Here is a 27,389-nt window from a genome sequence, read left to right on the forward strand (position 1 = left end):
GCTTCGCAAACTGTTTTATTAAAATTCTCAAACATCGGGGGGGGGGGAAACAACATTTAAATCAATCAACAATTCAGTCCATTAGTGAGGCGGCTGTGTGAAAAGTGTGTGCTCATCTTTACAGGGAAGGGAGCTCTTCCCTCCTGAAAGGCAGCTGTGTTTGAAGCCATGTCCAGGGTTTCCAGTACATTGCACTATTTGGCTGGCTGGGCTGCAGCTTAAGCTAATCTACTGAAAACTCAGAGTACGCAAAGGCCTGCTGGAGCCGCCAGGCCTGCGGCCAGCAGTGGTCAGGCTAGGTATGGAAGAAGTTGTAGTCCATGCTGTAAACAGTTATCAAAGAGCCCTAATCCATGATGAGAACAACGGGGGGTCACTCAGAATTAACGGGTCCTTCATGTAAAACAAAATGCAGGTAGAGCCCACCGCCAAGTTGACAACCCTGGCCTGTGGAGATCAGCCACTGAAACTTCAGAGCTGCTTATGGGTAATTTATGACCAACAACTGTGGCAGCTCTGCAGGCTGGGATCAGGGTACAGTAACCACAGGCATCAGGGTGTGCCAGTAAAGCGTAGGGAATGGATTCTTTATCAGTACTCCCCTCCTATAATTCACCTTGCCAGTTGTGTGATGCTTTACCTTTGAAGCATCATGTATTAGGCACTGTTGAGGCAGGACACCCTTCTCAATGGACTGAAGATCAGACCTGATATGGTAAATTCTGTGGTCCTGTTCACTTGCTGGTAAACCCCCCTTCCCTCCTACACACCCAGGATTTAGGGGATGTAAAAGTGCAAAGGAGTGGCTCAGAGACCTGCTCTGAATGTGCAGCGAGTGTCATCCAGCTTTACGTCAGCCCTTTGCAACATAATTAACCCAGATCCTGACACGTTGACAGGTGTACAACGCCTCTCCCCAGCTGCTGTGGGAAGGGAGCTGCCAGGCCTCAGACAGACTGCAGTAGAATGCGGAAGGAGAATGTTCTGATGTGCACATCGGGTCCCTGCCTTCTTCCCGCACGTTACCTGGCTGCCTGGGGTGTCGGGCTCCTGGAATTTTTTTAGCAACATCAAAGGACTACTGATTTAAGTTTCAGCAGCCAGCGTCCCTGCCTGGGAACGGGAGCAGGTACTTGGGTCATGCAGGAGGATCTATGCATGGGGCTGGCTCTCTGCTACCATTCCAGTCTGTGCAGAGCCCAGAGTCGGATTCTCCAATCCTCGCCCCACTGGCAACAGCCACCCGTCTCACACTCCCCTGCTGTCTGGGTCACTTTGAAGTGTCCTAAAGACCCGGGATCACCGACATAAAGCACGTTGCAAAATTAACCGCTTTTAAAAAGTGTAGCACCCTCCCGCGTGCCCCAGTACAAAAAGCACCTAGCTGGGTTACTGTGCTGTGCGCTCCTAGGACCGCCGAAAAACCCTGCTGGGGTCCTAGCATAAACTCCAGAGGAATCAGGTGGCAGGACAGGCCCGGCGCGCCCACTGCACTCTGTTTAATTCAAGCTTGTGCCTCCTTAGGTAGCGGCAGCAACATCCATCTCCTGCATCTCAAAAGGCTTAATGCAGCGTTGATGGATACTTCATCTTTCTTACCATATTAAAACCAATCCCCCTCCCTCCCCGCTCCCACAAACGAGAGCCCCAATGGAAAACGGCCCTGACACAACAGGCCTCCACACCAACACTAGCTGCATCCCCTCCCAGCCCGAATGGCGCGGCTTCATTCTCAGGCCAGCCCTTTTCCCGTGCCCTGAGCCAGGGAAGGGCTGCAAAGGCCCCTTTGCAGGCTTGGGTGGGGGCAGTAGCTGGTAGCATTTGGTCACTGTGCAGACTCCAGCAGAGAGAAAGAGAGATGAATTTGACAGTGGCATCTAGGGAGGAAATAAGAAAGAGAAAACTCATTAATACCCAGGTCACTCATCTACCACAGCCATGAATATATCCCTCCCACTCCTGGGGGATCACGTCTGGGCCTAATGAATCCCCAAGGGAGATGATGGGCTCCACTCTCTCACTTGTCTGGAGAATCTCAAAAGGCTTTGTATTGTCAGCCCTTGTAATTCCTGCTTCACTGCATCCCATTACGGGGCCATTGATGTAATGACAGCCCTGCCCTTGATGGAAATGGGGTGGGGGAACGTGACGGAATGTACCCGGGTCCACACCCCGCACGCTATTGCAATAATCTCTGTACTACGTATGCCTTGTGCGTTATCATCTGAAAACACATAATTTGCTTGTCCTGATAAAATGTGTGGGGCAACATTGTATGTGAAGTTATAGGCGGGTGGTAATACATGTTCCACACTGAGGTTGACGGACAGGGTCTGTCTCAAACAAAGAAATGTGTGCTCTGCTAAATTTGCATTTATGCAATACATAGAGTCTTCAAGCAGGAAGGGAAACAAAGGATGCTCAAACCAGGTGAGGAAAGAGCAGCAGGGAACATCCTTCCATAGAGACTTTTTGTCTCAGCTGGAAATGTTTTTCAAGGAGGGCGGGACTGATACTATAAAAAGGAGGAACAAACACCCCAAGACGACTCCTCTCTCTCCTCCTGCCCATTGCATTCACGGCACCAGAAGTGACCAACGAAGCATTTGTTGAACTCTGAGAGAAGGGGTCCTGACCTAAAAAGTTTGGCCAGTAAGACTGCTGAAGTCATGTGGTGAGAATCTGATAGAGTTTGTTAAGTTAGGTACCAGTTGTGTTTTAACTTTATGAACTACAAAGAGAGAGATTTTAGGTGAGTACAAGTAATGAGGCATGTAAGTTAGAAATGGTTACAAGAAAATAAACTTGTTTTATATGAAGCATTTGGGAAACTCCATTTGGGGTGGCCAGTTGGGTGCATATTATTTCTATTAAACAGCTAAGAGACTTTATGTAAACTTTTACTGTCCAGGAGAGGGCTAGGCAGTGCAGGACATACATTTCTGGGGGAAATCTAAGACTGCAGTATAAGCAAGTGCAATAGGTGTAGCTGGCTGGCTGCAGCACGCACACAGACATTGCTGGGAGTGATTTGCACGCTGGAGGCTGTTTGTGAGCTGTCCAGGCTGGAGGCTACAGCAGCAAAGCACTGCAAAGGGCATCCCAGGTCACACAGCAGAGGTGGCCCAGATACTCGTTAGTCTAGAACAGTGTTTCCCAAACTTGGGACATCGCTTGTGCAGGGAAAGCCCCTGGCGGGCCGGGCCAGTTTGTTTACCTGTCGTGTCCGCAGGTCCGACCGATCGCGGCTCCAACTGGCCGCGGTTCGCTGCTCCAGGCCAATGGGAGCTGCTGGAAGCGGCAGCCAGTACGTCCCTCGGCCCGCGCCACTTCCAGCAGCTCCCATTGGCCTGGAGCAGCGAACCGTGGCCAGTGGGACCTGCGGACGCGACAGGTAAACAAACTGGCCCGGCCCGCCAGGGGCTTTCCCTGCACAAGCGGCGTCCCAAGTTTGGGAAATATTGGTCTAGATTGTACCCTGAGACTGGAGGCTCTGCATTCTCAACTCACAACAGATAAAGACTGGGAGGCCTGGTCTGGAAACAAACAGCAAAATTACACTGGAGCAAAAAATGGAAGAAAAGTGGGAATTTTTCGGGGCGGGAGGGGGGGAATAATTCCCATTTGCCCACCAACCAGCTCTTAAAAAACCAACCACACCAGTTTCCAAGGGGCTCATACATATAGCCTGGGGCCAGATCTCAGGTTCTGCATGGAATGAACGAACCAGGTGTTTGTCTACCCAAACCCAGGCTTAGGAAAAGCTTGATTTTCATATACCTGGCTCTGCAGGCCAACCACTCCCTTCTGACTCTGCCAGAAAATAGGCTTCAGAGACAAACATCTGCTTGTAAAGCGGCAGCAAGCTGCAGCCACTGCTTGTCCTGCCTTTGCAATCCAGTGGAGGCAAATTAATTTCTCCGGGAGACACTGGCAAAAATTATCTGTGACTTGGTTACTTTAGTAATTACAAAATGCTCAGCTGCTGTAAAACTACATTAAGGCCTTGCCCAGAGAGGGAGTTAGCTACAGTAGTTTAGGAACGGTCCATTTTTTAAATTGACCCCGTGTAGCCATGCCATGGGCAACTTTTATTGAGCTTTTGCACGTTTTTGAACTGTGGTTTCTAGAGGCCCAAAGAGTTCAAATAGGTCAGTCTAAAAGAGCCAGCATGCAAACCCAGCAATGTCCATTAACAAGGAACTACAATCGGCCTCACCTAGGACTCTTCAGCTTGGAAAAGAGGAGACTAAGGGGGGATATGATAGAGGTCTATAAAATCATGAGTGGTGTGGAGAAAGTGGATAAGGAAACGTTATTTACTTATTCCCATAATACAAGAACTAGGGGTCACCAAATGAAATTAATAGGCAGCAGGATTAAAACAAATAAAAGGAAGTTCTTCTTCACACAGCGCACAGTGAACCAGTGGAACTCCTTACCGGAGGTTGTGAAAGCAAGGACTATAACAGCGTTTAAAAGAGAACTGGATAAATTCATGGTGGTGAAGTCCATAAATGGCTATTAGCCAGGATGGGTAAGGAATGGTGTCCCTAGCCTCTGTTTGTCAAAGGATGGAGATGGATGGCAGGAGAGAGATGACTTGATCATTACCTGTTAGGTTCACTCCCTCTGGGGCACCTGGCATTGGCCACTGTCGGTAGACAGATACTGGGCTAGATGGACCTTTGGTCTGACCCGGTACGGCCGTTCTTATGTTCTTATGTTCACCAGAAGATGAAATCGACTAAGTTGTTTCACTGCCCCCAGCAGAGAGAGACCAGAAGGGACGAACAGTAAATTATATTTTATAAATGCTTGTCTTATGACTGAGATCCATTAAACTATAGCATAGCTTTGGAATTGGTACTTAGATACCACCCTGAGGGCTCCTCACATAGGACAGATCAATTGGAGAGAGAGAGACTCCTGTTCCTATACATTCTCTCCTTTCGGTGTTACCCACTGAGAGAGGAGCAAAGTTCTCCTTATTTGGTGTTGCGTTTGTTCAATGTTGACTGCTCAGCTTGAGCTTCATTTCTATTACAGCACATTTCTATTAAGCGGTTAACCCAGCTCCTGATTTGCATTTATACTGGAGGTTTTTGGAGTTTGCATTTGCTTCTTTGCATAGATTCTGCTAGTCATGATCTGATTCCTGTAGAAGTGCCAAAAGTTGGCTAAACTAATTTTATGTTCTCTTAATCGGTGTGTTTAATACAGAAAGTTTCCATAAATATAATTGCGAGGGGGGGAGGAAAGGTGAGAGTTTTGTCTTAAAAGAAGTACTTGATTAAAACTCATCTGAGACACTAAATGGGAAGAGGGTTCATTCCCATGCCTATATAGCTCCTCCCCGCACAGCACTGACAAAAGTCTATTATTTCATGGGTCACTGACCCTTGGAGGCACACAAATCAGCTGGAGGGCTGTGCGGCGGGAGAGATTAGGCTTTTGCTTTTTAAGCTGCTAATCATGGTTGATCCCTGGAATTACAGCTTGCGATCAGCACTAAATTAATGTCACACTGTATTCTTGAAGGGGGCACGGAGATCCTCGTTGAAAGGTAGGCTGATGCCAACCACCTGGGGCTTAAACATGGCCATACTGGAGGCCAAGCCTTCTGCAGGAAGCAATTCATTGTTGTTAGGTTTGTTATGTTTTAAATTAAAGCAGGGTTGGAGCTTTTGGGCCAGGCTTTTTCAGGGACATATTCAAAGGTATAAAGGACCATTAGGTACCCAAGTCCCACTGTGCGTTAGATGCCTAACTTCCCTTTGAAAAAACTCCCATTCTTGTGTCGGCACCTTCCAGCTCTTAACACGTGGTTAAAAAGCCTGGTGCTTGTACTTTACAAACCCCTGGGTTTGATTTCTGGGCTTGGTCTCACACCCCTGGATCAACTGTGTTTGACAGTGGAGAAAGCACATTGTGTCCCTATAGGGTCACTCAAAACCACCCCTCTAGAGCAGTGTTTCCCAAACTTGGGACGCCGCTTGTGTAGGGAAAGCCCCTGGTGGGCCGAGCCGGTTTGTTTACCTGCTGCGTCCGCACGTCCAGCCGATCGTGGCTACCACTGGCTGCGGTTCGCCGTTGCAGGCCAATGGGAGCTGCTGGAAGCAGCGGCCAGTACATCCCTCAGCCCGCGCTGCTTCTAGCAGCTCCCATTGGCCTGGAGCGGCGAACCGCGGCCAGTGGGAGCTGCGATTGGCCAGACCTGCGGACACAGCAGGTAAACAAACTGGCCTGGTCCGCCAGGGGCTTTCCCTACACAAGCGGCGTCCCAAGTTTGGGAAACTCTGCTCTAGATAAATAAGAGGTGGTACTGATGGACTCCTTGCTATGCTTTCCTTGCTCAGAGTGGGGGTGACTGCAAGGATGGATTGTGGGAAAATCCTTAGGACTCCCACCAGGATCACAGGGAAACCTTCTAGACAAATAAGAGTTAGCAGCCAAAGATGGCAGAAGTTCTATTTGGCCTCTAAAGGACAAACACGGCTTAGCCTTTGGTTTGGTATGTACCAGGGTGGAGAGAGAAGGACCAGGGGGTAGTTGCTTCTTACTGAGAACTCTGGCCCATGGGACAGCATAAAGGGCAGTAGCAATCAAACCCCTGCTATGAAGTACAGCAGAGAGGTGACTGGGCCAAAACACTCCATCCGGTCAAAAGGATTAAAAGTCTATGGGTGGCAGGTTCTTCCCACGACGGAAAAACAGGAAGTGCCTCTGAACAGAGCTTTCCAGAGAGAATGGGTCAGTTTCTCTGGCCTATCCTGCTCCTGCGGAGCAAAGGGAGTGGAATGCAGCTGGCTCTTCCTTGCATTCCTTGCAGTGAGCCAGAATAACCAGCCCCTCATCACCCCCAGCCACACTCTGCTTCTCCCAGTGTAGAGCATGGATCAGGGAGGGGGAGGAATTCAGAGGGGGTACGGTGGAAGAATGCTGCATTCTGGCTGTCCCTGCTTGGTGGATGGGCCTTGGGGGCCACAGCCAGCTGGCTTACTTTACACCCCAGCTGTCCTAAGCTACACTGGGGCTGGGGACAGCACAGAATCCCATATTCAGGAAGCTACAACTGACTCCCATGAACCCCCGCAACGTTTGCAGGGGGAATATGGACCAATACATGTAATGTCCTGGAGATGTCTTTTCCAGATTCCTAACAGCATTTTGGATCAACCAAATTAGAGACCAACTCCCAGAGCACCCTTCCCAGTGTTTGCCCAGGGCCCAATATAGGTCAGGGCAAAGTGTACAGCTGATGCACTGTGGGGTACACATGCAGGGCAAACCTTTTCCAGTATGGGCTTCACTCTCGATGCTCAGAGTGCTTTGATTTAAGGAGCTGTCAGAAACCCAGGCCAGAGGACACAACAACCAATTAGTTTAAAAAATAATGGGATGAAAAAGCTAAAATATACCAGGGACAGGGACACCTGCTTAGCATGCCTGCGCTTTTAAATGTCTTATTTCTTTGGGTTACTAATAACCCATCAGAGGTTAGCCAAAAACCTTGAATTCTCTACACTGAATTTACAGTAGCTCTTTGCAGATCACTCATCTTGAATAATGTGACCGTGCTAGTCATTTTCACTTCCTGGTTTTCATGCACTAGCTCGAGACTGCAGACAACTGGGGAATGTTTAAACCTAAAAATGGTTCTGTCTAGAAAGTTTTAAATTTAATTAAAAAAAAATCTGCCCTTGTTAGTGGGTTTGGCGCATGCAGGGCATAAACTCCCTATCCCTTGCAGAGATCCAGCGACTTGAGCACAACTGAATTCAGTAGATCAAGTATCACAGTCTACCCAATGCAATCCCTAGCCCCATTCCCACTTGGGTGGCTGGCATGGTGGTTTACTGTTCACCAGCTCAGTGAGAAAATTCATTTTCAGCTCTAGGATGGCTCTTGAGGGGAGGCCCCATTGCCCCGAGCTGAAAATGATGGAGTCCTCATACTCTTTGCTGTGATATTTAATAGCCGAGTGGCAGTTAATTAGATTACTGAGCCACCGCGACAGATGCTAGGCAACCCGTGAGGAGGGGAGGAGAGGGTATTTGGAAAAGCCATTATCATTCAGTGCAGGGAATGCACAGTACAATCCCATGTTAACCCCTCACATCCTTGCTGTGCCCTACAAAATGGTGCAGGCGGGTTAAAGCCAGACACGTCTCAGAATCCTACAGCAGCTCAGTGTTTTGGGTGCTTTTTCCATCCTGCACCAAATGTCTATGAAAAGCAGGCAGCGGGCAAGTGGGGCAAACCGTACACAAAGGTGCCAGCAGCTCCTTTGATGCCAGCTGTACAGGCAGAAGAAGTTGAAGGGGAAACACTGGAAGGCTGCTGTAATACCACCCTGTTGCATTTCCCCCCTGACATGTCTGTGACACTAGGCGTCAGGGGAAACAAGAGGGCGTTACAGGGGTTGGGCATCATTCTTCTCTCCAGGTGTAAAATGAACTTCAAAATAAAAGGAGGATTTCAGTGCAGATGAGGATCCTCTCTGGAGTCTCTCATCCACCTTCTTGGGATGAAAACCCTATAGAGGAAATTTGCCAACCCCCCATCCACCCCAGGAGATGCTTCCAGGTTCTCTCTTTTGGCTCTTAACAGGCTTTCAAACTCCCATGGAGGGATGCGGACATCCCAGTGGTAGAGGAATCGGTGCAGTCAGTGCCAGAAGTGGTGCTAGATTTGCTGCAAAGGCAGCATTATTCCCCAGGGAGTGATGCCCAGATCAATACTTGGATCATAACATGCAGTGGGAGGGATTTTAGGAAGTGCCACCTTTCACCGGGGAACTGCATCCTGGCACAGACTGAGCAGATGCCGATATATACAGGTTGGTGATTTTAAGGTTAAACCATAGACCAAAATCTTGCAATCAGTATAGCAGCCAAATGGCCCACTGTAGATGAGTGGGTGGGAGCCAGATGCCAGGCTTCCTGTCCAAGTTTCCACTGCCCCTCATTTCAAACAGTGCTTTCCCTGTTACTCTGACCAACTGGGGAAAATAGCCTCAGAATTTATGTACCTGGGGTCAAATATCAACGTCTTTCACAGCCCATCCCTGTACGCACACACAGCAGCGCAGCAAATGCATTTTTCTTTGGGTTATTACATCCCCTTCCCTCCCAAACAGGAGTCTGGTGGTTTTCGATTTAATAGGGGACCGCTTTGGTGACAAATCTACATCTGATCCCTGGAAATGTGCCATGGCTTCTGTGCTTCTCCTGCCCTAGCCACTGAAGGATACACACAATATAATTTCTTTTACCCCTCACTGACATCCATGCCCTCCCTCCCAGCATGCCAAGGGTTAAGTTATTTTAATACCTACCTATCAGCATGAAATACTTACCCAGATGCTAGCACAGGGACAGGCAATCTATGCCTTTCTTAAGTGCTCATCACCACAGTGTCTACCCTATCAGAAGGTGTTGAATACAAGTACTATTAGAGTCATGATTGGAACATATTCTCTGTCTCGCCCTGGGATACAAGTGGATGAGTTGCACTCTAAGCCTCCAAGATACTAAAGGGGCCAGCTTGAAATAATTATGGTATGAGAGCAGAGAGATATCAACATACAATGCCCTGGGCCTGCTCAGCCTTCTATCTGTTCACACCTCTCTGTTTCAAATGTAAATGCAGGGAAACCTTGGCTTCCCAGGAGCAAGTCTAGATCCAGCTGTCTTGACATGGGGTGTGGCTGCAGATTTTAGACGGTGGAGGTGAAGTAGCACGTTAAAATATATATATATAATCTTACCCGGTTAAGCTCCTGAATTCTGGGCCTGAGCCAATGCCTCTCAAGCTGGCAAGTGCTTCCATGTGCTGACGAAAGCCGTGGGGATGAGTGAGTACGGCACTGTTGTTATACAGTTCCACGTGTCCGAGGTAGGGTCATAACAATCCAGCGTTTTACACCTCTGCGTCCCAAAGTAACCCCCCACCACATAAAGCTTATTCCCCGAGGCCAAGGCATGGCATGACATGCGCTTGGCAGTCATGTCCCCGATCCGTGTCCACTGGTCCGTTTCACAGTCGAAGCGGTAGGCGGATGCAGCTGTGAATTCAGTGTCCCCGCCCATGATGAAAATCTGGCTGCCTAGAACAGCGGCGGCAGTGTAGCGCCAAGGTTGGGGGCACTCTGCTTTGATTGCCCACCGGTTCACGACAGGATCGTAGCACTGGACTTTGGACACCAAGTCCCGGTAGATACTGGTCCCGCCAAAGACAAAAAGCTTCAGCCTAGCACTGACGACTGCAGCGTTGCTGACTCCATCCCTTAGAGGAGCCACCATGGTCCATTTGTTGGAGACAGGGTCATACTTCTCTACCTGCTTCAAGGAAACAGAGGGAGACGCCGGAAAGACACCGGCCACCGCAGTGTGCCCACCGACCACGTAGAGGCAGTTCTCCAGTTCAGCTGAGCCATGCCCAAACCTAGCTATCAGCATGGGAGCAGCTTTGGACCATTCCTCATGAACGGTGTCATACACCCAGACGTCTTTGGAGACCCCGTTCTCTGAGCCCCGCCCGCCGGTGACATAGACTTTGCAGCCAATGGCACAGGCACTAAACTCTTTCCTTGGGCTTGGCAGGTCTGCTTTGGGGATGATCTCTTTTGCCTTTTGATCCACCTGGTAGATCTTATCACACATAAAGGTCTGCCCGCCCAGGATCAGCAAGGTGTGCCCGGCTTTGCGGGGCTTGGCACAGGGGCTGGTGACCACCCCGTCATTCTGGAGGATCTTCTTCTTGCAGTGCATGGCCTCCTCCATGATGAGCTTGTTCCTCTCATCTGCCATGATCAGGTCCTCGCACGCCATGGCTTCCTTGAGGCACTTGGAAGGCAACAAGGCCAGACGCACGTTCCTCAGCAGCTCTGGGAGATGCACCTTCCGCTTGTCCAAGTCATACTTCACCCACTGAATGATGGCCCTGAAGACCTTCTCCTCGTCCTCTATCTCCAGCTCGTCACTGGAGATCAGGTCCAGCAGGGTGTCCTTGGAGAGGTTGTTGAAATCCTCGCTCTTGTGCACGGTTTCAAAGTTGACCAGGCACATCCTCCAGGACAGCTCATAGAGTCTGCGGCACTGATGAACATCCGAGAGCAGCATCATGCCCAGGCAGTTGGAAGGGTAGAGATTCTTCTCAAGGAACTCGGCCGCTGCGTCTCGGACGTCGTGGAACTGCAGCATGTCCCCAGCCTCCAGCAGGGACTCTGCGTTCTCCTCATTGATGATGATCTGGGAGGAGTACGCAAAGTCGAGCAGCAGCTCCAACACCTCTGGGTGGAGGCTGTCATGGAAATTCACCTCATCATCCAGGCTCTCCCGCAGGCCATTGCTGAACATGGCCTCGAAATAGCTGCTGGAAGCAGCCAGCACAGCTCGATGGCACGGGAAGGACCTGTTCCCGGCCCAGAGGGTGACATCAGTGAACACGCAGCGCTTCCGAAAGGTGTTGAGATGGGACAGGACGCAGTCTGGGTGGGAGGTTTTGTGGAAAAGCAAGATGTTCATAGAGCCAGTGCTCGTTCGGGATTTACGGTTCTCGTGGACGCTGACCGACATGATGACAGTGGCACGGTCTGCTGAGGAGTGAACAGAAAATAAGTGAATTAGTGGTGCTTATAGATGAGAGAAACCGACAGCACTAGCTAGAGCCAGCAGTAGAGTGTGGGCATCTGCTGTGCTAAATTCCTTCTCCCTACTGATCTGCCAACACACCTCAAACCTACTCTGGTGTCCCAGCACTGGTTCCTTCCCAATTCTGCCAGTGCTCCTGAGTCCTGACCTGCAGCACCCCTCAGATATTCCAGCCACAGAGCATCCTGTAACGTCTCGCTTATTCTTCTAAAATTTAATTTTGGGTAGTCACGGCAGAAACAGAGAATTCTGCACTTTGGCATCAACAAGGAATAAGCAAAATGCAGCAACCAAAGCCCCAAACTAAATGGCAAATTTTCTCAACAGCCCCTGGAGGGCAAACACACAAACCACGCAATGTTTATTTTTCCTTCTTAAAGAGAACAGTCTATTTAGGGTAAAGGGTTCTGGCCTGTTCTTGGCTCAGTTCATGTCATGTTGGCTTCTGGTGGCGAGATTATTACAGGTTTAGAAAAGGCGATTGCAACCGTATTCATTTATGGGGTATCTAGCTATTAGAGGGAACCAAAGATTTCAACAGTCTTTGCAAAACCCTTCTAATTCTAGTTTCTGGCTGATGAATCCCAGCAGACTCTTCCACATGATTTATCTACTTTGTAGAACAGGCAGGTTTCAGGGAATATGACAAAGCTCAGTGTCGATGTTCCTGCTTGGGCTGGAACCCAGACTATGAGACCCGGTGAGGGGGATGGGGCTCAGAGCCTGGACTCCAGCCTGTGAGAATGTCTACACTGCTCTTTTTAGCCCCATAGTGCAAACCCAAGTCAGTTGACCCAGGCTCTGAGACTCGCTGCTGCTGGGTTTTTTGCAGTGTAGACATACCCACAATGGCCTTTGGGGGAGAGAAACTGAGTTTAGACGATGGAATCTGGTAAGTTGCTTGGCCTAAAATATCCAAGGCTGCATTTTCAGTCAGTCTGCATTTTTCCACATGCATCCAGTGCGCAGGCACAACTATGCAAGTGATCCTATTCTGAAAATGTAAAACAGGTAATTCGTACGCTGACTGATTGATTTGTATTTTGTAAACGTACAAAAAACAGAGGCTAAGACTGGAAAATTTAGTCCATAATTTACAAAGTAAATGCAGAAGGCACATCCATCAGCGTTGCTGGAAAATACAATTTCTCTCTTAAACATGTTAAGTCATAAAAGCCAGTCTGTCAGTTGCAAAGAATATAAGAAGAGCTAAAGAATACAGCTTGGAAAAGAGATTTAGAGACAGACAGACAAGACTGCAGCCACACAGATGCAGCTTCAGTCTGACAACTCCCTCCCCCCCATCACCCTTTACCTCATTGAGCAACCAGCTCATAGGTCAAAGCCCCAAAGCAAAACCCCACAACTGCCATCCTGATGTCATCCCATTACAAACATCCTGTTGCTACAGCACCCCACCAGTGTCTGATATTAAGGGCTTGTAACAAACATTAAGAAGTGACACGGTCTTACCAAAAGTCAAGCATTGTTTTATTTCATTTTGCAAAAAACCAAAACACACACACAGCTAGAGTCTGGGTTTAGGGAGCAGGCAGATAAGTCCAAACACAATAGATAGAAATGGGGCCAAGTTGCAAAGGTCAGATGCAGATCTGGGTTCAAACCGCTCCAAAGTACAGGGATATTTGCTCTTTAAATGCATACCCACAGGCTGCGTCTGACAGTGATTGCCAGACAGTTGGTAAGGGCTGTAAGGACTGCACGGATTGCTCTTCTTCAATTAGATTTTGCTGGGAGTGAAGACAGAAACAAAGTGGGCAAGTGTCAGGCTCTTGGGAAGGCAGACCTCATTCAGAAGCAAGCCTGTTTACTTTAAAGCAGTGTCCAACTCTGACCACCCCCTCACTTCCATACCAGAGCTGCTCTTCCTTTTTCACCTCTTCCGCCCTAAAAACCTCTCTCTGCCATTATTGTTCTGCTTTTTTAGCTAGGGACAAGGTTACACCATAAGTCAGGCCCCCAAAATCAAGAGATTCTTTAAAAATCATGAAACATAACAAAAATGTTGGTTTAAAATAATAATTTGGGGAGCTTTTTATTTGCCTTCTAGTTGTATGAGCCTTGAGCATGCACTCAGCTCACATTTTCAAGCTTTTCTCTGTAATTACAAAGGTTAGAAACTTAGCTTTTCTGGGGGGAGAGGGAGGAAAGAGTGAGATTCTCATGACACCCCTCGATTCCAGCAGTTGGGACATTAAGAAAAAGCACCAAGAATTGCAAGAGTTGGAAAAACACTGAATTAATAAAATCTCTGTTCATCATGAAGCCAACAGATCCCTGCCCCACCAAGTCAGCTAGATCAGGGTACAGTCTGAACACTGCTAATGGAGCTCACGGTTCCGAGTCAGCTGCTAGGCTCTGAGATATCCAATCCAGGGGAGACAGTCAAATCTGCAGCTCATGTCAGAAGAGTCAACAAACCCTGGATGACAAGTGGGTCGTGTACTCATGCGAGGGAGAGTGCATAGCACACCCCGTGATTTACAGGGCAGGAGTCAAGCAAGGAATTCTGAATAACTGACCTTGGGTGAGAGGCGGTGACCTCTCAGAGGCCAATGGCAGGTTAGCAGCCCCACAGAACACAAAGCTGAGACGCTGACATCCCAGACACCCGAAGCAGTTCAACGCTCCCATGCTTCACAGAGCCTGGCTGCAGATAAGCCAGACAGGCTCAACCACAAGCTGCCCAGACACTTACCAACGCCTCAAACAAAACATAAATAAATCCTAATCAATAGGAATAATTCTGAGTTGTGTGTTTTCTGCCTCTCCCCACCTCCCTTACGGCGTTCTGCAGGGCAGACGTAAATGGGCCAAGTTACAGGCCCCGGGGAAGCCTCCCTAGACTTCCCAGTCCCCAAACAGTACAGCGTAAATAACGCAGAGTCGCTGCAGCTGTGGGATCTTTGACATTCTCAGACTCCTAGCAAATATCCCCAAGGTCCCAGGCTGAGACCGCAATACCCATTTGACTTGTGAGCAGAGGCAATTTTCAATGCAGGACTCCAGAACTGGGCAGGAAATCACATTATTAACTGGTTGAGCCGAGCTGCAAGGGGAAATGTTTCTGGCATCATCAGGATGCTTATTCTACATCCACCTCAGGGCTAGTACAAATTTCTAAGGGTTAATGTGGATTTTGGTGACCATTTTACAGCACCAAACTCAGAGGTGCTGAAACTAGCAGTGCTGGAAGCGGATTCCATTATATGCAGGGTTTATAGTTTGGTTCAATGGCTCTCAGCACCCCCACAATACAAATTGTTCCAGCACCCCTGACCAAACTGAGGAATACAAATGAAACATTTATGAGTCTGCTAAAAGCTATTGATTCCAGCTCCCATTCCTCCAACCTCAGAAAACACCCTCCCAATCTATTGCTTCCTTTGAAGACCAGACCCGAGTAGTGAGTGGATGTGTTAATTTTCCACAGATAATCAAAGCAAAATGTCAAGCAAATTCACACAGAACAGCCATAGAACCAAACAGAAGAGCCCAGAAGGGGAAAGGGACAAGGATAACTCTTCCTAAGCCTGGAGGAGGAAAAGACACCACTCAGAATAGAAGGGGTGGCTCATTAATAAATTAAAAACACCTACATAAAATACAAAAGCTGCACCAGGACAGATGGTTTTTAAAAATCCCATGTCCGGTAGTTCTTAGGTGGGTAGGTAGTGGGCAAGTTACATTTCCATCCAATTGCTGCTTAGTGATGTCACCGTGAAATGAGCTGGTGGGTTTCAGTCCAGTTCCTAGAAGGCCTGGTGTCCATGACACAAACCCACCAAAGCAGGCACTACATGGTTCCCTTTGTGGCAGAGAGGCCAAAAGACTGAATGGGCACTGGATCCTCCTTCCACCCTTAAAGATGGTCCCTTCAGCCAGGTGCAAGGTTCTGACATCTACGGTCACCTGGCCTTCTCACAGACAGCTGGGCTGGCCAATAAATGAGGCTGAAGTAGGCTGCAGAACTAGCGAGGGCCATCCCACAGAAGCATCAAACTACTGTACACTTAAAAAAAGCCTGTGGCCTGATGCAGCTTTTATATTGTATGTAGGAGTTTTTAGGAGGCACGTGTTACAGTGGGACCTACTCACCTGGCCTCCTTTTAAACCGTAAAGGCCTGAAATCTTCTCAAAACACCTAGGATTGAATCCTACCTTGGCTGGGTAAGAGCAGAAATGTGGAAGTTCTACTTCTTGCTCTCAAGCTGGGTGTAGCTCAGACTACCACAGAATGGGGCACAATGGACAACCCCTGCTTTCCCAGGACGTTCTCTAGCCCACCAATAATGCGGGATAGTCCCACGTACACATCAGATGAACAGAAATTGTAGACGATAGCAATTTTCCCCGATTAGTTTCTTCCCAAATTCTGCAGCCGTATGAACTTTCAAAAGCTGTAAGCGAGGTGATCCCCTCTGCTGCTTAATCAGAATATGCCCAGAGCTAGTCTTTAGTCCTGATTCAGCAAAGCACTTAAGCATGCGCTTAATTTTAAGCACAGGTTTAAAGGCATTACTGAATAGGGCTTGACGTAAGCATATGTAGGGTGACCAGATGTCCCGATTTTATAGGGACATTCCCGATTTGGGGGTCTTTTTCTTATATAGGCTCCTATTACCCCCCACCCCATGTCCCGATTTTTCACATTTGCTGTCTGGTCACCCTTAGCATATGCTTATTATTAAGCACATCCTTAAGTGCTTTGCTGAAGCAGAAACTTAGAGAACAGCATTTGGCCCTAGGTTATGACAGAACATTTCACTGGCTTTCCTGATGAACCTTTAGAGCTACCAAAGTAAGATGGGGCACTCCAGACAGGGCCGGCTCCAGACCCCAGCGTGCCAAGCAGGCGCGTGGGGCGGCATTTTACCGGCAGGGCGGCATTTGGCTCCGGTGGACCTTCCGCAGTCATGCCTGTGGGAGGTCTACCGGAGCCCCGGGAGGAGCGGACCTGCCGCAGGCATGACTGCGGAGGGTCCCCTCTTCACGCGGCTCCGCTTGAGCTCCCGCAGGCATGACTGCGGCGGCTGCGCTGGTCCCGCGGCTCGGACGGAGCTCCCGCAGGCATGGCTGCGGATGCTCCACCGGAGCCGGGACCAGCGCACCTGCCGCAGACACTTCTGCCCTGGCCGCGGGACCGGGGAAGGGTGGCGCAGCGCGCCGCCCTGCTTGGGGCGGTGTAATTTCTAGAGCCGCCCCTGACTCCAGATTAGGAATATTTTGCAAACAGGAATCTGCCAGTGTCCTTTTCTAACCTCCCACCTGCTACACAATGCTCAGAGGGCTATCTGAGAGCATAGCAGCCAGCGTCCTCGAGGTAGGACGGGGCAGTCATTAGAATGGAAGCTACAGCTCAAATAGCAGAGGACCTTACCTGAGCAAAGTGGGTCTGGGATACACTCATATGCTGCAGTCATTTTGTTCTTTTAAAGGGAGTTATAAAAAATAAATAATGATGGCACTGCCTTTGCAGGATCTCAGGGCAGGTGGAGGCAGACGGCAGCCCTTCTTCCACATAGATGAGGGCCTGGGAGCATCGGCCTTTTTGTCAGATAGCCAAGGCTGTCTGCTGGCTAGACTATTTCCCTGGCTCTAGTCCATCTCAGGCTAGTAGATCTAGGAGAGACAGAGTTCTTACAACACAGCAGCATGGGGAGGGGGCTTCGGACAGCCTTTCACACACCCGTTCAGGGAGGAAAGCACAGACAAAGATGAAAGTTCACTGAGTCATGGGGAGGGCAGGCACCTCTGATTTCAGAGCACAAATAAAAGTATCTCAATAGTCCCTGGAGAGGACAAAAGCCAGAGTAGAGAACCAGGGAGAAAGGTGAGACCTAGAACTCTGATACTCTCACCCGCTGTGGCTACTTAAAGCTGTTATGGTGGCATTAGGAAAGTGGAACTATCGTGTAAAGGGGCTTCCCTGGTGGTGCCGGGATAATGGAGCATCCCTACATCCCACCTTGCAACCCCTGATACTAGAGGTGACTTGGGAGTGGAGTGCATGCCTGAAGCTCACTGAGTTCCAGGTATTCCAGGCTGGCCATGTAGCCTGTAGGTATCTGAGGGAAGCTGCAATAATTTAGAGCCTCTCCTGATTGTGCTCTAAGTGGGGCTGGGAGGCTCTTGGTGGGGCCAAGAAACCAGGAGGCACAAAGGTACCTTAGAGCTCCCTTCGCTCTCTATCCCTATGTGAGCTCTGCATTCTGAAGGGCCCGCTCAGAAGCAGGGCCAGTGCTTTTATTCAATGTAGCTTGTTTTTGTTTTAAGCCACCAGGTTGTCCATGAACTTCCCAACACTTCCAGTATCCGTAAGAATTCACCGAGCTGTTTGAACAAACAGCTTTCCAGCCCGAGAGCTGTTCACTAACAGTTCGATTGCACAGTTCGTGGTGCGTGGTTGGTCTAATAAATCACGCGATCTAGTTTCTGCTCCTTGATTGGGGAACCAAGTTTGTTTATTCGGTATTCTCCTGTAAAATAAAACAGCAAGTAACAAGTTCCCTGCTATGAATTTCTGGTCCAACAATTGCTAAAAAGTGTGAAACGTCATTCAGAAATGTTTTTGCCAAACCCTGCCCGGTAGTTAGCTGAACATGCATGGAGAACCCTGACCCTGTGAACCACTGTGAACCAAACCCTGTGCTTAGAGTCCCAATACAGGGCTTGGGGGAGTTGTTTAAGGGTTGCTTTCTATTTGACCGTCGCTACTGAAAACTACCTACAGCATTAAGAGTCACTGAGGTCTGATATTCACTTGGTTCACAACTCCGGGGGAAAAACAGCCCATGCAACATTGGAGGCTAGAAAACCAGGGTTCTGCTCCTCCTGGTTTCGGGAGGGGCTTTCATTAGCAATTAAATGCTAACCAGGCAGCTTTGGGATCAAAGGCATTGGCTTCGAAGAGCTCGATCTCCCTTTTAATATATTCTATTTTGTTTTTGCTGCCTCTGCTGTTCTTGTCACCTTCTTTGTCTCTTTTCACATGGGCTGTGGCAGGTGCTCTGAGTTTAAAACCTTCAGAGAAACGAGGACAGGGTCACCGGCACACATATTTCTGGGCAAGGTGGCAATGGAAGCAGCAGCGCAGACTGGAAGGAAACCGCTGATCTGTAAAGGCAGGGCACTGGGGCACCGGTCGTATAATACCACTGGTACCCCTGGGAAATCTTCTGGGAAACCCATGAGTTACTGGGTCAGGCCACAGCAGTATCCTACATGGTGTTTTACTCTCATCTCTGCACCAATAACCACAAATCATCCCACTTCTCACAAACCTGGGGGAAGCCTTAAGGAGGGATAGGGAAATTCAGCCACCAGTGTATAAATACAAATGTGCAGATCCGTGGTCAGTGAATACAGCTGCATGGGCCAGGGCAGTAAATAGCCCTAAAGAAAATGCCAGAAGCATCTGGCCTCGGGCACCACAGTTTCAGATCTATTACTGGGTACAATGCTCTTCTCGGCTACACCTGTACATCTGTAGTGTCATCAAGGGAGTCACACCAGTAGACTTGCAAGGCGATGTGGACCTTCCATATCCACTGGGCTGTCCTGGAGTAGCACTGGCACCCAGGGCAAGCAGGAGAGCAGAGTTTCAGCATCTGGGCTATAGCGACACAAGGCTCACCCACGTTGTACCCAAACCTGCTCCCACGGAAGTCAACCACACTCCTACTGCTTTGTATTGGACCAGGATACGCCCAGAAGCCTTTCTTTCCTGCCTGAAGGGCCAGCACTGGATTCTTCAGAGGAAGGCATAAAACACCAGATAATCACCCAGATTTTGCAATACAACCCATAGGGGAAATTTCTTCCTGACCTTGGTCGATGATCAGCTTCTCTTTCTAAATGCTATCTAAATTACACCCTTCTTTTCCACTCTCCCATCCCCAGTGTTAGGTTCCTAGGCTGTTATTCTCTGAGTCTAGGACCCACAGTTTAATTTGGATAGTGTGTTCTTCACTTCCTGTCCTGAACAGCTGCACTGTTAAAAGAGTTGCCCATTGCACACCAGACATGGCTGCATTTCCACATTAGGGAAACTGATTCCTCCCGTGTACGTACACACACACACACACACACACACACACACAGTCTGTAAAATGGGTTAGGATGATGTGCACCTTTAAATGTGAGGTACAATTATTCACATAGTCCATTACTCAAGAAGACCTGGATCAAACATTTGGACAGGAATCAAAAATAGCAGACACCATGGGGAAAACAAATCTTGCCGAGAAAGCCAGAAGGCAGATGGCAAATAGACAAGATAGGGGAATAAATCCTCCCTTTTGGAGATGTCAGCAGCAGCTCTAATTGGAGTTTTAAAGGTTTGGTGCATATATGCCACTTTCACGTCACTGCACATAAACAGCTCATCATCTCTGGAATATATACTCCTCCTTGCAGGTTCCAAACTGCTGTTCAGTAGACACTGGTCTGTCCCTGCACATACTAGGGGTCTGCCTTCGACACCAAACTTTCACAGCTCCCTATGTTCTGGCTGCAGCAATACACTCCTGTCCCCTTAGGCTGGCCCCAAACAGACACACTTGTTACTAATTACATCTTCCAGGAAATAGTACTTGAGATGAGAGGAATAAAAATAGCAACCCACACTTAGTGCAATACAGAAAATGTTGACAGTGAATCCTGGCCAGTTGCCAGATAGAATGGACAGAAGCATCCTGCCAGGTTAAAGAGACACTACACCTGCTTCCAGCCATGGATCTTCCATTAAGGTGTTAGTTCACAACCACTGAGTCATTGGATGCTGCACTCCAGGGGTCACACTCTGTTCTCAGCTACAGCTGGGTAAATCTAGAGTAACTCCATAGAAGTCAGGGCTCTGCTCCTATCTGTAAATTTGGTTCCCTCCATCTCCTCTGTCCTAAGACAAGGACTAATCCAGAGAAGATGCAACTGTCATTTTGCACCCTGTGATTCAGGCAACGTCACTCCCTTGCAGTCAGTAGCGTTACTCAAGCCTGCTCTACACTAATGAGAAAAGTCGATCTAAGTTACACTAGTCAAGTTACATAAATTATGCAACTTAAGTTGATGTAGCTTAGATCCGTGGTTCTCAAAGTCGGGCCGTCGCTTGTGTAGGGAAAGCCCCTGGTGGGCCGGGTCGGCTTGTTTACCTGCCCCGTCCGCAGGTCCAGCCGATTGCAGCTCCCACTGGCCGCAGTTTGCTGCTCCAGGACAATGGGAGCTGCTGGAAGCAGCGTGGGCTGAGGGACGTACTGGCTGACGCTTCCAGCAGCTCCCATTGGCCTGGAGCAGCGAACCGCAGACAGTGGGAGCCGCGATTGGCCGGACCTGCAAACACGGCAGGTAAACAAACTGGCCCAGCCCGCCAGGGGCTTTCCCTAAAAAGCGGCATCCCAAGTTTGGGAAACACTGCACTAAGTTGATGCTGCTGCATTGATTGCAGTGGTGCCGGTTTAGCCGGTAGTGCAGGCAAGCCCTTAGGATTCACATCAGTGTAACAGAGCAGAAACTGGCTCACTGGCACGCTACAGTACCTTTCTTTTATAAACACATCACATTCAGAAATAGGCACCTGAAGCAGGGAGGGCCGACCAGACCAAAAAATTGAAGCTCTGACTCAACCCAAATCTTTGCCATCTGAAAGATGATCCCCATTGACAATTTTTTCCTCCTTCTTATTTCATGTTTTCATGGCAGCCCTGCACTTCTGGATAGGAGGCAGAAATATCATGAAAAATGCTGTTCCACTTGTACCGATTCAACTCAAACAGCAACCATGTGGTTTTCCAAGCCCAAATCTGCAGGGATTGTCTGGAGAAGGTCTGGGCAAGCAAGCATCTGAACTTCTGCGTGCTTATGCACATGGATCTGAACTCAGAAATGTGCTCTGGCCATCAATATTTCATATTCCAGCCTGTCCAGGAACATGCTCCATCATGTTGTACCAACCTTCCCTCATGTCTTGCAGTGACTCCAGTACCAAAGGCTTATTAAATGCCTGGGTCTCAAAAACTTTGAGCTATGTTTCACGCGGTACTGAGCGGAAAGCAGAATTCTTATTGCATCTGGCAGGGGAGGAGGAAAAGGGAATTCTGGTGCCGCCTATAAAAATGGATTATGCTAAACCAAAATAAGCCCCCTTCAGACCAAAATAAGACTGTCTGTAGACAAACCTGGTTTAAGAACACACCTTCAGTTAAACCGGTGCAAGCCTGTGTGTAGACCAACCTGCTCCCCACCCGCCGCAGTGAACGCTCTGTAAACTTTCTTATTAAGCCACCTCCAGAGGCAATAAAGGTGGATTAGTCTTTGCTCATTATTAAACCCTCTGGCTTTGTAGTGCGGGGGATACCCCTCCCCCCATCCTTTTGCCATTATCCAACCAGGAGAAATCATGTTTTGAGCAACAGTTAAGGCTGTGGACAAAAGCTTTTTAATGTCTCAGCCCAGCAGATCTTTTCAAAGCCTGGAATTCATTTCAGGAGCTGCTGTGAGCTCCCCCCCGCCCCCAAACCTGCCTTCCAGCTCAATGAGGGAATGAATTCCATTCAGCTAGATCCATCACAATCTATTTGTGAAATGAGGCAGAGTGGCAGATGAAGCTAGAGCATGTCTCCATTCCCCCTGCCCACCTCCTAAATCAAGCTCACGGGGGCCTGGAATGGAAATGACCCATTCGATCCCAGCGTCCCCAGGAGAGAGTCCCCTGAAAGAGAGCCTAGCTGCTACTACACTTAGAAGGAGAGGTGCCTACTTCAAATGCCAGCACGTGGTACCGAACCATGCAGCTCCCAGTGGATGTGCACTGGGCGAGAGGTGGTCCATTGAGGTGATGGCAGAGTGAAAGCTGAAGATGCCGCAACTTTAGGGGGCAGGCAGATCTTCCCGCCCTCTGCTCACAGGCCACCCCTGACTACCAGCACAAACAAGTTTGTTGGCAAAGTAGGGGACTTGGCTGATGGGGTCAATCAGAGCCTCTACTGTGTATTTTCTTATCAACAAGGCCCAGTTCTCCTGACAGCTTTCAATCCATAATTTAAATTCAGCTCCCAGTCAGATAACCTGATGCTCTGTATTGCTCTGCCAGGAGATCTTGGTACAATTTCCAGACACTGGAAGGGGTTCAGCAAGTCCGTGAAGATGGGAGGACCTCGTGTCTCCGTAGATGATTATTCACTGGTGTTGATGGGCACTGGTGGGAATTCAGCGCTGGCCGGCAAAAATGCCAACCCCTGAAGGAGATTAAAGACTTTAAGGAGAACAAGAAGGGACCCTTCCCCCCGCCCCCCAGCCAGAAGGGAAGATTTAGAAATTAAAAAACATTCTTAGCAAGGATTAAAGGAGGTCGGAGTGTTACTCTGAGAGATAAAGGGCTCTGAACTAACTCTTCAGGGCTACATGTGGCATCAACTCATGAATTACTGGGTCAGCAGTATCACAGCTGCTCATGTTACCTTACATGGTGTTTTACACTCACCTCTGCACCAATCAACAATAAATCAAAGGGACTTCCAATGGGCTGCAGTATGAAGCTTGTCTGGCCTCGGGCTGATAGGTTATCAGATAAAACTGCTGGTCTCTCCTGAGTCTAAGCGTTTGCAAGCAGGCAAGTTGGGGATGGCTCAGTCACAGTATTCTAGGACAAGGGAAGCAATGTACCCAGGCTCCAGTGGAAGGGATGATGCAGCAGCCCTTGCTCACTGGACTGGTGCTAACAGCCACCATGGGGATGTAAAACTTGATGAGCAAAGATACATTGATGTGATAGTGGTTAAAGGGCCCGCCAGGGGGGCTGACGCAGCTTGTTACTGCTAAATACATCCTAGCAGGCATTCTAGCAGCCACAGTTTAAGCAATGTTGACTACATTTGCCTCAATTCAATTACAATCTATAAAGAATGAGAATATATCTGGTTCTTGGTAATAAGCTCTGACATTTGTATTTCTAACCTGACCCTTTCAGCAACCCATCTGTCCAGTGAGCAATTCCAACACCACAGACCCACTCCAGGACAGGTCTGCTCCTCCTGGTCCACTTAACGCATACATGTGGCCAGGGCCTGCCTGACCTGTACCCTTGTGTCCTGTTCCCATCTCCCTCCACATCTGACCAGGTTCTGCCTGTGCTGTTCCACCCCCACAGACAAGTTGCCACCACATAATGCCTCCCCTGTTCCATTCCATCACCCAATAAACGTTTCCTAAAAACGTTACTGGCCACCAGGGAAGATTACTTTGAGTCCCAATGAGTTTGTACACGAGGCAATTTCCCCTGCAGGGGTAGTAATACAATCATCACTCAACAACAAGAAGTCATACTCCTTCTTGGCCTTGACTCTACATGGCAAGGTCATGGTCCTCCCTCCTGCACCACGAAACCATATAGCACACACAGCGTACACACAGCACACAGAGTAAATCTGCCCCTGAGCCATCTCTCTCATACACTTAACTACCCTGCTCCTTCGCTGGTATGATATTAAACTGGCCTCCTCTCTTCTTTTCTACACATGCAGTGAAGGTTTCTTAGGTGCAAACCCCATCACGTGAGCCATTTAAAACCGGGCTGCTTCAAGTCGTGTACGTTTACACGACGGTTTGGATGTTAGCCTTTTGGAGTGAATTTGGTGCTGGGTTTGGACACAAGAATCTTGTTTCTTTGAGGGCAAGGACCCATCTTTTTGTTCAGTGTTTGTACGGCTCCCAGTGTGATGGAGTCCCAGTTCATGACCTGGACTCCTCAGCACTCCAATAACACAAATAATGAGACAGTGAGACTACTTTAAAGAGGAAGGCTGCAAGCCGTCGCTACCTCATGCACCTTTACTGCGCACCGCAAACCTCCATACAAACCTCATCCCAACACACCTCATCAACGGAGATAAATGGTAGCAAATGGCAAGAGAAATTAAAGAGATGAAGGAGACATGATTTGTTTTCAGATATGATTCGATTTGAACCAGCAAACAGAGGAGGGAAAAAGATAATGGGAGGCTCTTCCAGAGCTGCAAAAAAAAAGTTCCTATACCAACAGCAGCCAGATTCTGGGGAGAGGTGACCCAGGATGGGCTAACAGGAGTAGGAAGGGGAAAATGAGAGCAGGGCAGGTAAAATAGGCAGCACAAGTTTCTCCCACATCTTCTCCCCCGCTCCCCAACCCCAGCATGCTTTATGTCTACACTGAAGGGATCACCAGTAGGATGGCACTCACTAGCACTTGTGGTGGCTATGTGTTCCTAATTATACAGCACTGTACCTGATGCTTTACAGACGAACGAGGGGTTTCTCTTCCTGTGTCTTGTGATGTTCAGTAAGGGGCTAGGGTGAGGAAGAGAGGGAGGTTTAGACAGTAAAAGTGAAGTCACTTTTTTTTTCTGGGACCATGTGTCTGTGCTGGAGTGAGAGAAGTGCATTTGGAGGAGGGATTTGAAGAATAGCGAATGGGGTTGCAAGGTATTAGGGTGACCAGATATCCCACTTTTATAGGGACAGTCCCGGTTTTTGGGCCTTTGTCTTATATAGGCTCCTATTACCCCCAACCCCCGTCCTGATTTTTCACATTTGCTGACTGGTCACCCTACAAGGTATACAGGATCCAGGAGGTGACTCCAGGTATGCGGTCACAAGAGGAGAAATCACCCAGGCACTCATAGGAGGAGGAGAGAGGTTGAACAGACAGGCTGTCACCATATGGATAGGTGTCCATAATGGACAGATGTCTCCTCCTGGAATGAGTGATTGTACTGAGCTCAGAGTTTGTTTTCTTTGGAGTAAAGAAGACTGAAATCAAACAGTGTTAATGGGCTTATGAAAAAAATAGCTGTAACTTTTGAAGTACAAGAGGGCCCCAAGGAAGGCCAGGGTGACATGGCAAATGCTGTCCTAACAGAACAGGGAGCTGTAACACTCAGCCAGATTGAATCAGCCATTTACACACAATTGCAAACTTTCAGAATTGTGCTGCTGCTGCTATTTCTGCAGCTCATTATATTATCAGGAGGATCACTAGAGCAGGGTCCATTGAGCCGTAAGTAGTTTTACAGAGATATATTTAGAGTAAAAAAAAACATGAATAAATGTTGCTGTATTCATAGGCTAGGTGTAAACGGCAGCTTTTTGTTCTAAAAAGCCAAATGCCTCAAGCATTTGTTAAATATTTCACTGCTAATGTTCTAAGTGTACAACCTGTACGGTGCTCCAGGGTTACAAGGGAGCAATACATCCAAGTATCCACAGACAGCATGCTGGGTTCACGCTAGCACCGAATAGTCTGACACCTTATTGTTGGGTCTTTCCATGCCCCAGCTACACATTTTAATAAACGTGAATTTAGACCTATTAAGAGAGGATTGTGACGCTATCCTGGTCTTGGGCTTGGCAGACAAAACCTGAACATTCAGGTGCACAGACACAAATATGTGTAGTAAACTGAGCAGCTGTTGTAGCAAATTCAGCGCTACAGGGTCAGTCAGAGAGAAAAAAGGATTTTCTTCCTAAACCTCCCCCCAGCCTTAAACCCCAATCTGTAAAAGTAATCTCCATCCAGGCTCAATAAAAAGAACAACAAAAAACACCCCAGGAAGTGTTCCTCCAAGATTATCCAAACACTCCTGAAAGAGGGAAAAAGACATCAGCTAATCTCTCTCTGGCTCTCATCATTAACTGCAGACACTTCTTTCTCAGAGCCTCTTGAAATGATTTACTGGCGGGAACTGAATAGGAGAAAAACCTGGGGAAACATCCTGCCCTCACCTCCAGCGTCCCTTTGCGATCAAAGCGCTCTCTACCACGTAGGGTGACCAGATACAGTCCCGATTCTATAGGGACAGTCCCGATTTTGGGGTCTTTTTCTTATATAGGCTCCTATTGCCCCCCCCCCCGACCCCCTGTCCTGATTTTTCACATTTGCTGTCTGGTCACCCTACTACCAGGCACTGCACGCAGTAGAGAAGGGACTGCCCCCATTCTCTCCCCTCCTCCCGAGCAGATCCCCCCTCTTCAAAGCACTTTGCAAATGACATGTTTGCAACCGCACAGACAAGAGTTTGCTGCGCCCTCTCCTGCGCTATCCCAGGCGCTGGGCACTCACTCTGGCAGCCGGGAGCCTGCATTCGCCTCTCTGCACCCCCTGCAAGCAGGACGGGGGGATGGAGATGAATCTACCCAGATACTCACAGGCCAGCGAGCTGCCCCAGGTCACTGTCGATCGCCCGGCGGGCGGGTGCCCATGCTGCCCCCCCCCCACCCGGTAACTCCCACTCACTGGATACAATGTAACACCAGGAGCTTGACACCCACTAGTTTCCAAGCGGGAGGAGGAGACACCAGCCAGCAGGGCCAGGGCAGCCAATCAGAGCTGCGGCATTGTGACTGATCGGGGGTGACAGCCAGAGGAAGGGAGGGGCGGGTGCAATAGCGGAGTCAGCCAATGGGATTAGAGGAAGCTGCTGCTGGGCGGAGTCAAGGACGGAGCCTATAGGGCGGGGCTGAAGCAGCTGGAGTCCCGCCCCCCAGCTGTGATTCTTAAAGGTAGAGGAGCCTGTACTCAGGCTGAAGGGGTAGAGGCGGCGGAGCAGGACGGGTAGGGTGACCAGATGTCCCGATTTTGGGGTCTTTTTCTTATATAGGCTCCTATTACCCCCCACCCCCGTGTCCTGATTTTTCATACTTGCTGTCTGGTCACCCTAAGGACGGGGCACCCAAGGGAGC

At 48.9% G+C, this 27,389-nt stretch overlaps 1 protein-coding gene across 5 annotated transcripts; it reads right to left on the reverse strand.

Annotated features, from left to right (window-relative positions):
• Positions 1-26,989, reverse strand: KLHL25 (kelch like family member 25). 5 transcript variants are annotated; one of them, XM_044980992.1, is made up of 4 exons: positions 26,856-26,983; positions 24,937-24,998; positions 9,773-11,599; positions 1-1,877 (listed from the first exon to the last, which is right to left on the reverse strand). In XM_044980992.1, exon 3 carries the CDS (start codon positions 11,580-11,582, stop codon positions 9,813-9,815), a length of 1,770 nt encoding a protein of 589 aa, XP_044836927.1. In that variant the 5' UTR covers positions 11,583-11,599; positions 24,937-24,998; positions 26,856-26,983; the 3' UTR covers positions 1-1,877; positions 9,773-9,812. The 5 variants fall into 5 exon arrangements, with proteins under 5 accessions (XP_044836927.1, XP_044836923.1, XP_044836924.1 ...); XM_044980988.1 differs by having other exon boundaries at positions 9,773-11,602; XM_044980989.1 differs by lacking the exon at positions 24,937-24,998 and having other exon boundaries at positions 9,773-11,602; positions 26,856-26,989.
• Between the last annotated feature and the right edge of the window lie 400 nt (positions 26,990-27,389).

This window comes from Mauremys mutica, chromosome 11, assembly GCF_020497125.1.
Source record: "Mauremys mutica isolate MM-2020 ecotype Southern chromosome 11, ASM2049712v1, whole genome shotgun sequence".
NCBI classification, from domain to species: domain Eukaryota; kingdom Metazoa; phylum Chordata; order Testudines; family Geoemydidae; genus Mauremys; species Mauremys mutica.

Coding starts and splice junctions, on each gene's coding strand:
- KLHL25 (XM_044980989.1), bottom strand. CDS start 11,582: ATGTCGGTCAGCGTCCACGAGAACCGTAAATCCCGAACGAGCACTGGC.